Source organism: Pseudorasbora parva, chromosome 15 (genome assembly GCF_024679245.1).
Source record: "Pseudorasbora parva isolate DD20220531a chromosome 15, ASM2467924v1, whole genome shotgun sequence".
NCBI classification, from domain to species: domain Eukaryota; kingdom Metazoa; phylum Chordata; class Actinopteri; order Cypriniformes; family Gobionidae; genus Pseudorasbora; species Pseudorasbora parva.
Window position 1 is genome coordinate 25,934,233 of NC_090186.1, and position 15,027 is coordinate 25,949,259.

The following is a 15,027-nucleotide window of genomic DNA, read 5'->3' on the forward strand; positions in this document are numbered from 1 at the left end:
GTTCATACGTATAATACGCCATAAAGTGCGTATCATATGCACGCGAAAAACCATGTACCATATGCACGGCAAAACTCATTTTGGCGTATACATTCCACGAGATTGCACACTCGTACTATTTATACACATTTTTGTGACATCGGGCTTGTGCATAATATGCTCTAAGAAAGTTTTGTGTTTGGCCATCCAGACATCATTCTTCCCATACCATTCTGTGCATTCTGCTACAACCTATGTCAAGTATGTGAATGTAGGGTGGTGTGTTTGCATTTTGGTCCCACTTTATATTAAAGAAATATTTCACCCAAAAATGAAAAAAATACTCTATGATATACTCACCCTCCAGCCATATGTGTTAAGTCAAAATTTATTTAAGACAAATAAAATATAATATAAAAAAATGTCCTAGCTAATCCAAACATGGGTTTTTATAAGAAAAATATCCACATTTAACACATAAAGTAAAATATCTAGCTTCTTGCAGACCTCATTCCATATTCAACTTATGAAAAAAGAGCAACTAGTGTGACGATGACATTGTACGTAGTGTAAGCGTTTTGAACTGCGAGAGGAGTTACACTTTCTGGGTGAATACGGAATTTTGTCTGCTGGAAGCTGGATATTTGACTTTATAAAGTTTAAAATAGTTAGTTTTTTTTTTTTTTTTTTTTTTTAAGAAGGCCTTTATTAAAGGCTGCATGAATTGCTTTTATAATGGATGGTTTTTGGACTTTTTTGTGGAATTATGGACTCCCATTCACTGCCATCACAATGATTGGATTAGCCAGGACATGTTTTAATATAACTCAGAATTTTTGGGGGTTGAACTATCCCTTTAAGTGTCTTTAACTACTATGTATTAACATTTAAATGAATCATTTGATACAACGCACTTATTGTGTACATACATGTTTTTTTTTTTTTACATTGTACTTGTCTTTTAAAAATACCTGCATGTAATTACAGAATTTCTGGAATTAGATCTATAATTACACTGTTGACCCATTCCCTTAGACTTGAACCCACCCTTAAACCTAACCATACCACCACACCAGTCCCCAACCTAACTCGTATCATACCTCAATAGCAGATTTATTGGGTTTTGCAATACAATATAAACACATTGTACTTATTTTTTTTATGTAAGCACAGTAGTTAAGGACACCGAATAGTGAGGCCAAGAATTAATTTTTATTATCAGACGCTTAATTTCGGAGCAAAATCTCATTTTGGGTGCCATATACTAAGCATTAAGGGTAATTAGTTCTTACAGCACAGATATGAAGAGTGAATTATATGTAATATTTTCATCCGTAGCCTCATTTTTCATTTTAGCTCATTCTTGTCTAATTAAAGCTTGGTGATTCAGTCTTTCATATTACAGTGCTGGTAATAAGTAAATCTGCTAACCTTGACAAAAGCATCACACCAATAGAAACCTGTCCCCCTTTAAAAAATGTTCCCCAATCTCTTTTATTTGAGATAATGTATTTTCAATTATTTGTATCTGGTAACACTTTTTACACATTCATATAATTCATAAGTATAATAATGACAACAACAATAATGTGTAACTCCAGGCCTCTTCACAACAAAAGTCCAAGTCAAACTTGTTCCTTACTGTAGCTCAGTACTTCCCCTATATGTACTCACACTTTAACATGAAGACATGCTGTAAAGCATAACCTTTACCAGTCTGCTCTTTTCACACTGGACAGTTCTCCACATACCTTTAAGTCCATGTGAATTAGTTTCTCTAGAATTCAAAAAGCATCTGCAGCCTGAACCTTGATGTCAGCTATTATGCTTCAGGGCAGGATGAAAGTCTACCTAAGAAAAAAGTCTAGAAGGTTCTAAATAAGTTTATTAGAATGTGCTTTAAGAATTTTCTCAAGAGCACCTCATTAAAATAACGCTTGATGCTGTCTGTTTGTATATTATCATGTTCACGAGGTTGCCTTGTCTAATGTAGGTTATCTTAACTTGATGAAAGACATTTTGTTTTATGAACAATCTTAAAGGGATAGTTCACCCATAAATGAAAATAAAATCATTTACCCACCCTCAAGTTGTCCCAAACCTTTCTGAATTTCTTTCTTCTGCTGAACACAATTGAAGATATTTTGAAGAATGTTGGTAATAGCGCTGCCCCAAACAAAATATTTTTCTTGTCGACTAGTAGTCTTTCACTTAAGCCATTAGTCAACTAATGCGCATTTATATTAGGGCTGGTCCGAATACCATTTGAGCTTCAAAGCTTCTGTAGTAATCACCACGCAGGTAGGGCGTATATGCTCAGAGAATGGACACTGCACTAGTGATGCAAAACACACGTCACAAGCTCCTATAGTTCACAGTGTGTTTATTTAGATATAGTTTATTTTGATAATATTCAACAAAATTTGATTCGGCTGTACAGTCGCTCTGGAGAAATCAGTACTCACCCTCCTGGTTGAAGGTGCGTACTGTAAACTATGACAGAATTTAAAACATTGGGTGAACTATCTCTTTAACAAAGGAAAATAGCACAAGAAAATGTTATAAGTAGGAGTTTTTTGTCAGTCCTGAAATGCGTAACACCGCAAATGTGAAAACTTGTGTAAAATCAGGCCATTTAATACTATTGAGTATGTCAAATCACCAAGAAGCAATTAAGAGGTTGCGCACAATTGGCTAACATACTTTGAAATGTGGCCAATTTCCTTTTTATCGACTTCCGACAAAGTTCTGTCATAGGAATTTGAAACAAGCTTCAAATCACTACCTAGCCCAATTGACCCATTATTTTCAAGTTTTAAAGTTCTTATGTGGATGACTACACCAGATTCAGGCTCCATTGTTGTTGAAATAGACCAGTCGACCTTTAACTCAACATCCCATGTGTTCATTGTCATGCCCCTGAGCTTACAGACATCCAATACATTATTAATCATTTCAATCTGAGGCCCTTTCACCTGAAAACAAAACCTGCCTTTTTGTTCAAACATCCATCTTAGGATTTGAGAAAAGTATATTGTATTTTTTTTTTTTTTGCCAACTCTGGGAATAAGAGGACACATCGCCATATCATCCATGTGTACAGTTGTTTCATTTATATTCAGTTCAGACATCTGGGAGTAAAAGAGAATCTGTTAAAGTCAAGCAAATCCTTACAGATATAAAATAAACGCTTGTTTTTCCTGTTTTTCATCCATGTTTACTATTGTCTACAGTCGCATAAACCTTGCAGTCTTTGTTGGGTCAAAATGAAGATTCAGATTTTGGACAAAACAAAAGACAAAGAATTTACAACACAAAGCATAGAGCCCTAAAGAAGTGGGAACTACATAGAGGTTGTGTATAAGCTGTGCTGAATTTCACAGATGAATTTCAATTCATAGAGGTGAAATGCTATTTGTTGTAGATCTGTATTGTGATCATAAGCATTTAGGTATGAACTCCACATTTGCTTATAATATACAAAGCTGTGTTATTTTTTTCTAAATGGGGTGGGCATGATTCTTTCCTTTTTAACAGAGCTCACTGCAGTTGGTGTATTGAGCAGTGTTGGTTTAATTGGACCACACGCACATATAGGGTTTACCAGACTAAGTAAGTAATGAGAGAGAGAAACGGAGAGCAGCTTGACTTCACTTTCAGGTTCCGAACGAAGCACAGTTTGAAAGGGAAAAACAAATCCAAGGGCTCTTAGTCCCCTTTGATCGTTACATTTCGGTACGGTTGATCGTCCTTTGGAATAGCTTCCTTTTAGGTTCGGTTAATTGGATTGCTTATTTGTCTGTAATATTCTTCACCTGAGCTGCTCTCAGACTTTAAGTTTTATCCAGTGTGGTATGACACAAGGTGAAGCTTACATTTATATATTATGACTGAGGTGATAACGTCCCCAGTTCTTCTGGTTCATCCTCTTCTGGTTCATCCCTTTCTCTGATTTGGGCGGACAGGCAGTCCACGGGGAGGGATGAGAATGAAACATTTAGAAAAAAGGTGTTCAGAGGTTGCTGTGTAGTATCGTGGAGTTCTGTAGTCCTCTCCTGGTCATGCTAAATGTGGCCTGGTTTGGACAGATACGCGATGAGGGCCACCACCACGCCCACGTAGACCCCCGTCCCAATGGTGATGGAGAGAGCGGCCAAGAACAAGGCTCGTCTAGATGCTATGCTAGCCAATGGGAAGTCTCCCTTAGTCACGGCTTTGCTGGTCTGGAACAAAGAAAGGGAATGGTGAGAAAGAACAAGATCAAAGGATGCACTGACCTGATTTTCATTCAGGGATAAATTGCATTGAACTATATAGTGCTTCCTATAATAGCTAAATGGAATTTAAGATATGTTCTAATGCACATCGGCAAGACATACGCTTAATCACAAAATCTGTTCGACCCACTTTTTTGGCAGTGCCACAAATAAAGGCACCTCTTGAAATGTATACAAATGTCAAGTAACCTTTTGGGTAGAAATGTGGACGGCCACAATTATGATGCGCTGAATGCATCTAGAACAGAAAAATAAATCCTGGACACATTCAGGAGGCAGGATGTCTGCAGGTCCTTAAAAAGAATTCACTTCAATTCACATTTAAAAAAATGAAGGCCATAAAAAAGTCATGTTTATCTGACAGGAAACAAAAGATGCACAAAGACATTTTTGCTTTTGTTTAGTCTTAGAATTTAATCTGTCAGTTGGACTTGTTTTAATGTTTGTCCAGGAAGTCTATAGTCAACATTTAAATGTGTTATTCAGTGTACAGTTTGTGTAAATGCACCACATCTCGCTACATACACTGATTATAGTCTAAATGTATTTTCATAGTGATTTATGCCATGCGGATATGCAAACTATCCCTGAAAATATAATCACCCTTAAAATATCTTTATTGTCTAGCATTTATCACCAGTTATATACAACAACAACAAAAAAATATTTTAGTTTTGTTGCAAAATCAAGTATCAAATTGTTTAAAAACTTTAAGCATGAAATGTGAGCAATCAGTTATATAGTGTTAACTGTAAAATTGTCATTTTTTGCTTTGTCTCTGTTGGTTTTGCCTTGTAAACCTTCCTAAAAAAAACCTTTGAGGTTTCAGTCAAGATCATTGATGCAACAGTCAGAGATACGAGGGAAAGCCAGCAATGCACAGGCGTACTGTTCGTCAGCAACTAAGTTGACAGATCAGAAGAAAATACATTTTGCTCATTTGCTCAGTGGTTGTAATTCTCTCGACAAATATCAACACGGTTGCTTTGTAGCATAAAACACCCTATTACCCCCTGAATGTTTTAATGACTGTCACGCCATGGCATGGTAAAAAAGGAATGAGGACTCAAACGCAGGAAGAAATGGTGGTTTTATTAATAATAAAATATAAACAAAAATAAAAAAAAAGAATCAATAATCAGGTAACAAGATGGGCGGTAGACAATAGACATGAGAGCACATGGCACAAGAAACACATGACAAGCCATGTGCTCACACCACACATGCCAAACACAAGTACATGGCCAGCAAAGACCAATACCAGCCATATGCTCACACAAACACAAGACCAAACCAGGAGTGACAGAGTTCTGTCACAAAATCAAAAATTACCAGAAGTGACAGAACCCTGAAAATGACATGTGACTTGAAATGGCAATGAATGGCCTTATGTAATGTTTCACTTTCCAACCCTATGCAGGAAGTACGCTGTGTTGAGAGCTATTAGACTGAAACAGGGAACATCACACTGCCTTAATTTCTTTAATAGCAAGCCCTATGGAGCCCCATGTGTAATAGTTTAATTAATCCATTTCCTAGTTCAAATGAATAATTAAGTTGTACTATGATGCTCATTTACCAAGAACATGGCTCAAGGGCTGGATGAATTTAATGGGGTGAATTTTTGTAGAACGTCTATATAACTAAACTGACTCTATTATCAACAACATTCTATTTTCCCACAGCATGGTGTCTGCTATGTGTAAGCAAGCAAACATGCTTTGAATCGCCGCCTTTGATGATTGTCATGACCCTTTGGAATCTGTTGTCTATTTTAGTATCCTCATGAGAAAGTGGAAAGAGTTGCCAGTCACACATGGCTGTCACTGTGGGAGGCGTCTTGCTCTCTTTGTCACTGCATCTGACCCTGTTGTCCAGGGAAAACACTATTGATTTTTACTCCTACGCTTTGTGACAGTCAATAATGGGTTGTTTGAACACACCATTGGTGTTGCACCATCTGAGTTGCCATGTTAACATGTTTTTCTGTAAATTTAAAGACATCTACTTATACACAAATTTCCTGTAAGGTTGCAAGATACACTATATTGGCAAAAGTATTGGGACACCCCTCCAAATCTTTGAATTCAAGTGTTCCAATCACTTCCATGGCCACAGGTGTATAAAATCAAGCATCTAGGCATGCAGACCAGTGATGCGTGGGTTGATCCGGTTAGTCAAAGTTATGAGTCATCCAAAAATATTTGGATATTCAGGTCGCGGTCGGTTGGGTCGTTTGAAATAAAGATGACAATTAAACCTTTGCAATTTATATAGTACTAGACACAATTTACTATGAAATACAATGGCGAGAAAGAGAATTCCCTGCTTTCCAGGATCAAGTGCAGCCAGTGAGCGCACATTCAGCTCCGCAGGTTGTGTCATAGAGGCCAGTAGAAACCATCTCAACCCAGGGACGGTTGATTTAATATCATTTCCACACAGTGTGAGGAAAGTTTAAAATAAGTATGCTAATCTTCTGTTTTAGGCCACCAATGGCAATTTATAGCCCTTTTAACCTCTTTCTTGACGTGGGACAAAGTGTCCGATTGGGAATTTTCCAACACGCTGAACTAAGCAATACCATTGTACCATTTTACTAGGCTACTTTTAAACGCATATAGCTCAGTAATGTCAGTTTAATGTATTTTCTGAGAGGGGGGCGGGATTTTTGTTGGGAAAGTTGGGGGAGAGACGGACACTTCGATTAGACTGGATAAACACATGCAGCATCTTAATTGTTAAGAAAATGAAACAAAAAAATGTATGCTACGATCAACTGTTATTGGAATTATACACTTATATTATAAGTGGAAGAAATTGGGAACAACAGCAACTCAGCCACGAAGTTGTAGGCCATATAAAATCACAGAGTGGGGTCAGTGCATGCTACGGTTCACACTATGCAGAGTCAATAGCTACAGACCTCCAAACTTTGTGCAGTCTTCAGATTAGCTCAAGAACAGTGCATAGAGAGCTTCATAGAATGGGTTTCCATGGCTGAGCAGCTGCATACAAGCCTTACATCACAAAGTGCAAGGCAAAGCATTGGATGGAGTGGTGTAACGCACTCCAACACTGGACTCTGGAACAGTGGAAATGTGTTCTCTGGAGGGACAAATCACACTTCTCTGTCTGGCAAGCCAATGGATGAGTCTGGGTTTGGTTGTTGCCAGAAGAACGGTACTTGTCTGACTGCAAGTGTAAAGTTTGATGTGGGGTTGTTTTTCATAGGTTGGGCTTGCCCCTTTAGTTCCAGTGAAAGGAAATCTTTATGCTTCATCATACCAAGACATTTTGGACAATTCCATGCTCACAACTTTGTGGGAACAGTTTGGGGATAGACCCTGACTGCGAACCAGTGCACAAAGCATGGTCCATAAAATGGTCCCAGTCAGATCGCGTCAGTAAGACAATTCATTTGTTTGCTTCATTTTACATTTTACAAGTATAGGCGTTGAGCTTTTTTTAGCTTTTATTATAGTTAACATTGTATCGTTTTGAAGTTTATTGGTTTATTATTATGAACATTCGAGCATAACTGAGACTTGAATGTCTGTAGACGTTTAAGATGCTGTTTTGTTGATTGCAATATTGAGGTGTTCAGTTTTATTTAGACTTCAGAAAAAAAATGTAATTGCTCTTTTTACAAATCAACTGTTTCTTGTTTTTCACTGGCATGTCTCTTAGGTCTTGAGGACTAGTGCATCTTTGAGCCTGCATTTAGTATGGGTAAAATACTTAAGCACTGTTCAAATAAGATACTTGAAGACTCAAGTGATATTGGAATTAGTGACTTGTAACTTGAAATGAAGTCTTTTTTGCTGTAAGATATCTGTTCTTAAGTATGAAAGGTACTCTTCACACTTCTGTAATTAAGTAAAGACATTTAATAGCACTGTGTAATGTAAGCACATCTTAAATGAATATCCATTTTTCATATTGTACATTATAATGATATGATGCTTAAATTTACTTGTAGCATTTTTAATTGTAGCATGTTCGATTATTTTATTTTAATTAACTGATTAGTACATTTATGTTTGTTTCCTCAGTCAAAAAATCACTTGAGAGACATACTGTATGAAGGTAAATATTAGAGATGCAAAAATTGACCAGACTGGGATCAAAATTGGCCAATTTTCTAAATGATCGGTCCGGATCAATGACCGGCCAGTCAGTCTAACATCTCATTGTATTCGTTGATGTTGCTTGTATTGTGCAAAATTTCACTAATTCCTGCAGGTTTCTAGCTCACACCAAAAGTGCAGTGCACTGTCTCAGTGCGTTTTTGTACTGGGCACGTTTGTTGTGGTTTGCGTCAGAGCGATTGTTCCTGCTGGTGCTCGTATCCAAGGTAAATCATCAACACTATAATCCATTACATGTTTTATTGAACTAAAAACACATGCACATGTTTCTCATCTTGCACCTGAGTCCGTGTGGCTTTCACATTCACATTCGAGTGCAAGTTGCGCAACCAAACTCAGATAAACTCCTTCAGGCAGTTGGGATTCGGTAACCCTGGGCTCAGCTTACCCGGGTCCACATAACAGTTTGAACCATGCCCCGTTTCAAACTAAACTGCCAGTGTGAAAACACCCTCACATTTTCATCATGATATACAGTAGGCTTATAAGCAAGTTCTGTTTTTTCTGTCCAGAATAACACGAGTGTAAATGCGGTATACAAAAGTATAATAAAATAAATAAGCTGTGTTGATTTAGACAACATTGTGTTGTTTTAGTCTGTTTTGCTCAGTTTTGCAAACAGAAATATAAAGACAAAGCAGAACTGTTAGTCTCAGATTCTGAGAAACGGCGTTTCATTTCTGAATGCATGTTTTGAACAAATTGGGTGAACCAATGATTCAATGGACCCTAAAGACAGCCATTTAGCCTACATTTACCATTTCCATAAAGAGAACCATTTATTTCATTCCTGAATAAACTAATCTAATGGATGAATGACTCAATTAGACATTTACCTTACACCTGGCAGTTTCTCATTTCATTTCAGATTTCCATATTAATAAAAACAAACATTAAGGGTATTGTTTACCCAAAAATATTTCTTTCTGAAGCTTTTTGTAATGTTTATTAGTTTAAACATGAGCTGGGATAAGGGAGAGGAGTGTATCTGATGAGGGGTGCCAACCAGTAGTGCCTCAGATTTACTGGAGTTCAGCTTGAGGAAGTTACTTTCCATCAGTGCCTTAATCACCTCAAGACATGTGGTGACTCGTGACAGAGCTGTTGAGGGGTTCGGGGCAGTTTTGATATGAAGTCGCGTGTCATCAGCATAACAATGAAAAGATAGTCCATGTCTGCTGACAGGACAGAGGGGAAGCATGTAGAGCAGCGGTTCTCAAAGCTGTCCTGGAGTACCACCAGCCCTGCACAGTTTGTGTCTCCTTCATATATCACACCTGATTCAACTCATTTGTGGAGACTGCAAGACCTGAAATGGGTGTGTCAGATAGAGGGAGACATACAAAATATGCAGGGCTGGTGGTACTCCAGGACAGGTTTGAGAACCACTGCTGTAGAGGAGGAATAAAATTGGGCTGAGAACTGACCCCTGCAGTACACCACATGTAACAGGGAGCAGCCTGGACTCACAATCTCCCAAAATAACACGCTCAGTCCTGTCAGAAAGGTAGGACTGAAACCACTGCAGTGCAGCTTCAGACAGTCCAACTGTAATGTTGAGGCGGTCCAGGAGGATTGTATGGTCCACGGTGTCGAATGCCGCTGATAGGTCGTGGAGAATGATGATCCTGAATCAGCTGTCATAAGAAGGTGATTTGTCACCTTAAGCAGAGCAGATTTGGTGCTGTGGGCCGAGCGAAAGCCTGATTGAAATATCTCAAATAAGTTGTTGTTTTTTAGATGGTTGTGAGGCTGAGAGGCAGCTTACTTCTCTAGAACCTTTGGCAGGAATATGAGGTTGGAGATCGGCATATAATCAGCAAGGACCTCCGGGTCAAGGGTTGGTTTCTTGAGTACAGGAAGAATGACAGCATCTTTAAGGGCAAGAGGGACGTGCCCAGTTTTGAGAGAGAGATTAACAAACTGGGTGATGATTGGGCTGACAATGGGAACAGGTGGACGGCAAAGGTACAAGCTGAACCTAAGAAAAGTGTGGAAGGGATGGCAATCTCCTGGGCGAGTGGTTGGAGGACAGTGGAGACAGGGAGGAACAGCCAGATATAGAAGAGTGAATGTTATTTACTTTAGATCTAAAAAAGTCAATAAAGCTGTTGCACCACTGTGGTTTCAATGGATGAAGATGACTTCGGCTTCAGGAGATTGTTTACTGTGGAAAAAAGCTGCTTAGAGTTTCCAGTATTTTTATTGATGAGGTTGGAATAGAATTGAGAGTGTGCACCCTTCAAGGACTTAAGATAAGCTTTTTGATGGTCACGGAAGGCAAGCTTGTGAACAGTTAGACCAGACTGTTTACAGCGGCACTCCAGGATACGGTCCTCAGTTTTCATTTGCCACAGTTCCTGTGTGAACCAGGGAGCAGAACGTTCAAAGTTGACTACCCGTGTCCTGATAGGAGCATGGAGGTCAAAACCACTGCTCAGAGATGTATTATAGTGATCCACCAGTCCGTCTACTGTTGTAGATACTGGGCAGTTAATGTTTTGTTGAAGGTCTACAGTGATGGAGGTTGGGTCAATTTGTTTCCAGTTCCGGAAAGATATTTGGCGCTTGGGTCTGATAATATGTGGCGAAAATGTAATGGCAATAGAAACGAACTTGTGGTCAGACACACCCAGATCGCTTACCTCCAGGCTGTTTATTGGGGCCGCGTCGGTAATGACTAAATCTAGGCTGTGGCCCTTGATGTGCATGGGAGTCTTCACATGTTGCTGAAGACCAAGCAGATATATATAGTAAAGAAATGAATAATTTGAATAGGTTTATTTAATATCTCTATTTCTATTGCATTTATTTGTGCTATTTGAAATTTGTTTATTCTTACTTTATTAGTCTTTTTACATTTGCATTGCAGAAAAGTAGATTTTCATTTGTTGTATATGCTTTCAATAATAGTTCTTTGAAAGAAAATCGAAATCAGCAAAAAACAGTATCGGCAGGAAATCTGAATCGGTGCACCTCTAGTAAATATTTATTTTATTTCCATGGAATTGTTATATAGGTGCTGTTAAATAAAACATTTGAAATGTGAAAAATGGATTGATTTAAACTATTATTGTAAAGTAGATTGTAAAGATTGCAATGATGGATCCTTTGACTTAAACGTGCAGTATGCAACTTTTGGCCACTAGGGGTCACTCATTCAAAATAATAACAACAGACGTACTTTGATGACGTCGGGAAAGTGCGTAGGCTCATGGGGGTTGTTGTCATTATTGCCACTGTCAACCAGCGAATCTGGCATCTCCAGCAGAAAACATGTTCACTGACAAGGTAATTGTTATATTACATCTCTATTATTGTTAAGTTTAGTTACGGCTTTTCACTTTATATAATGTCAATCTAATGAAATAGCAGCGAGCTACCGTTACTTAACAAACTTATCAGTAACGTTTGCTAATGTGTGAGACAGAATGTTGTGCGGGCGGTCGCTATGTCAACACACCTATAAGTTGGTAGGCTATGTTGACATATTAACCGTGCTTCATAATTTGAGTTACTCAAATTATAGATATGTTGACATGGCATCCGCGATTGTCGAACATTCTGTATATCAACTGTTCAATAAGGAAATAAATTTCAATTTAGTTTATCATTACCAACATAAAACATAGTAAATCAGAGAACCAGGACCAGCAATACGTTGTTCATTGGAACACGCGCTGTGTCGCTCCCCACGTTCATCAATCATTCTAATAAACATTTATTTTGGAACTCAGAGATATATGAATAAGTAGATCATTATTAAATCGATATTATATGTAGCTAGTATTAACATATGATAAAAGTGACGGTCACCTTATATTAATTGACCAAGATAGTGGCATATTACCTTATGAAGCTAACGTTACTTTCTCCAGCTACATATAAAACCAATAATAGCTAGTCCATCTGCGTTTTACACATGACATCATCGTGTCACCAAATATACGGATAGAAATATACTTTTGAATCAGTTTTAAAAAGTCTCAGTTCCCTTTCAGTCGGTCACGTTCGACGTACGTCAGAACTGAACCGACGAATGGGATCTTACTTTAGAGACCAATCCTACTTCGAGCATCTAACAACGAGCCAATGAAATTTGGCATGCGATCACGCATTCCACGCTCCGCCCCGCAGCGCGGGTATAAATAGGAAGTGGAATGGTAGATCAGCGCTTTCTACTTCGGAGCCGAACAGTCTTCATTGCTGTTTCTACGAAGAGCTTTCTGACTACGAGTCGTGAATATCCTGTGAAAGAGTTTGCCAGTGCGGGTGATACGGCGCGTCAGCGAGAGACCGTCCACTTCAGTGATAGAGTGTACAAAGAGCTTTGGTTCGCTGAGCGTTTCCTTACACACACACATTACAGTTGGTTCGCTGGGCGCTCACACATACATATCACTGAGAGCTCACGCAGGCTTGCACTATCGAACTGCGTGGAGCCGCGGTCATCTCCCTGAGTGCTTCAGCACTAAAAGAGCAAAACTTCCATTCACAAAAGAGCAACACGGTTTGACCCTGCGTCTTTTTCAAGATGTCATTCAAGCCGTGTGTTTCTGGGTGCGGTCGATTTCTGTCCCCGCTTGACGGACACGTTCGTTGTCTCTCGTGTCTGGGCGCACAGCACGCTGAGGCTGCGTTCGTGGATGAGACATGTTCCCATTGCGGGAATATGTCCATTGCAGTGTTGCGGTCCCGTCTCCAGTACCTCAGAAGAGGTGGAACACCATCGTCCATCCCCCGATCTAGTGGTCCTCCAGCTGCAAAGCAGAGGGCTACTACTTTGGCTGATGACCTTGGTGGGGACCTGAGGGTGTCGGTCAGGGTAAACCCGACGGGTCTCACGGCTCCTCGGGCCCCTCCCCCCTCCACTGTACCGGTGGAGCTTCCGGAAGGGCGCGCTGACCTCCCACGTGGAGCGCCAGTCGTCTCTTTTGGGGCTCCGGCGGAGGACCAGATGTCGGTTGCTGCATCGGGGGATGAGCTAATGGGTTCCGAGGATGAAGACTCGGCTGCGTTGCCCCCTTCGGGTGTGACAGCGTTGCCCGAGTCTGACCCGGAACTTACGGCTATGCTTGCCCGGGCCGCCGCAAGTGTCGGGCTTGAGTGGAACCCTCCACCACGTCCCGAACCTTCGCGGCTGGATGATTGGTTTCTCGGGACGGGTCGCGCTGGTTCTCAGCGTCCCGCCCCGGTGCCTTTCTTCCCGGAAGTGCATCAGGAGCTCACGAAGTCCTGGGTAGCGCCGTATAGCGTACGCCAGCGATCGACTGACTCCTCCATCCTCACCACTCTCGATGGTGGTGCAGCTAAGGGCTACGAGGGGATCCCTCCAGTCGAGCGGTCGGTTGCGATGCACCTGTGTCCTAAGACCGCTGCGGACTGGAGGCACGCCCCGCGTCTCCCCTCCCGGGCGTGTAAGTTCTCGTCCGGCTTGACGGGCAAGGCTTACGCAGCCTGCGGAGAAGCTGCATCAGCTTTGCATGCCATGGCGCTCCTGCAGGTCCACCAGGCCAAAGCGCTCATGGAACTGCACGAGGGTGGTTCCGACCAGGCAGTTATGCAGGAACTGCGAGCCGCGACGGACCTCGCCCTCCGGGCGACGAAAGTCACGGCCCGCTCCCTGGGTCGGGCGATGTCCACCTTGGTGGTCCAGGAACGCCACCTGTGGCTGAACCTGACAGACATGCGGGATTCGGACAAGGTTCGGTTTCTAAACGCCCCTGTCTGTCAGGCCGGCCTCTTCGGCGACGCCATCGAGGACTTTGCCCAGCAGTTCTCGGTGGCCAAGAAGCAGACGGAGGCCATCAAAAACATCCTGCCCCGGCGGCCCGCTGCTGCCTCCACCCAGCCGCCCGGGGCAGCCCCCCAGTCTGCTCGTCGCCGAGGGCGTCCTCCAGCGTCCGTCTCCGCCCCTGCCAAGCCCAAGCAGCAGCCTCCACCCGCGAAGCAGGGCGCCGGACGCAAGGGGGCCGCCCAACCCGTCCAAGGGCCCGCCAAACCTGCCGGCAAGCGTAAGGGGAAGCGGCCCTGAGACGGGCAGCCCAGGGAGAAGAGGAGCTGCTCTGAGGGAGATGATGTCCGCATCCCTCCCACCCCCCCGGAGGAGGACCGGGGGGGCAACACTGGTCACAACATCTCTGCCGCTGGCTCTCCGGAGTCCAGCGGTACCCACATTTTCACCAAAAGAGCAATTTCCTCTCTCTCTGGGCCCCAAGAGGGTCAGGTTGGCAGTGTGCGACGCCCACGGGCCTTGTCACTCCTTTCCTACCCTCCCGTCGCCAGGGGGCAGCTGTGTGGGCCTCGAGGACGCCCCCGGGCCTTCTCACCCACACACTGCCTCTCTTGTGAGCACTCAGTCAACACTCCGGGCCGCCCACGGGCCTTCCGGGTCGGGGCTGAGTGCTTCACTTCCCTGCCTCCGGGCAGTGGACAGCAGAGTGGGCTCCGAGGACGCCCCCGGGCCTTCTCACCCACTCTCTGTCCAAACCAGGAGTGTTCAGGCAACACTACGGGCCGCCTCCGGGCCTCCCGAGTCGGGCCAGAGTACTCCGCTTCGCTGCCCCACCCCGGGCACGTCTGTGGTGCCGTTGGTCCCGCTTGTACGGTCTCTGGGGGCC

General features: G+C 42.2%; 1 protein-coding gene across 1 annotated transcript in view; it reads right to left on the reverse strand.

Annotated features, from left to right (window-relative positions):
• Window positions 1-3,069: 3,069 nt before the first annotated feature.
• syndig1l (synapse differentiation inducing 1-like) overlaps window positions 3,070-15,027 on the reverse strand; it is a 53,432-nt gene continuing 41,474 nt past the window's right edge. Inside the window, exon 4 of the mRNA XM_067417473.1 lies at window positions 3,070-4,202. Within this exon, the coding sequence (XP_067273574.1) occupies window positions 4,044-4,202 (159 nt within the window). The 3' untranslated portion in view covers window positions 3,070-4,043. The remainder of the gene's footprint in view (window positions 4,203-15,027) is intronic.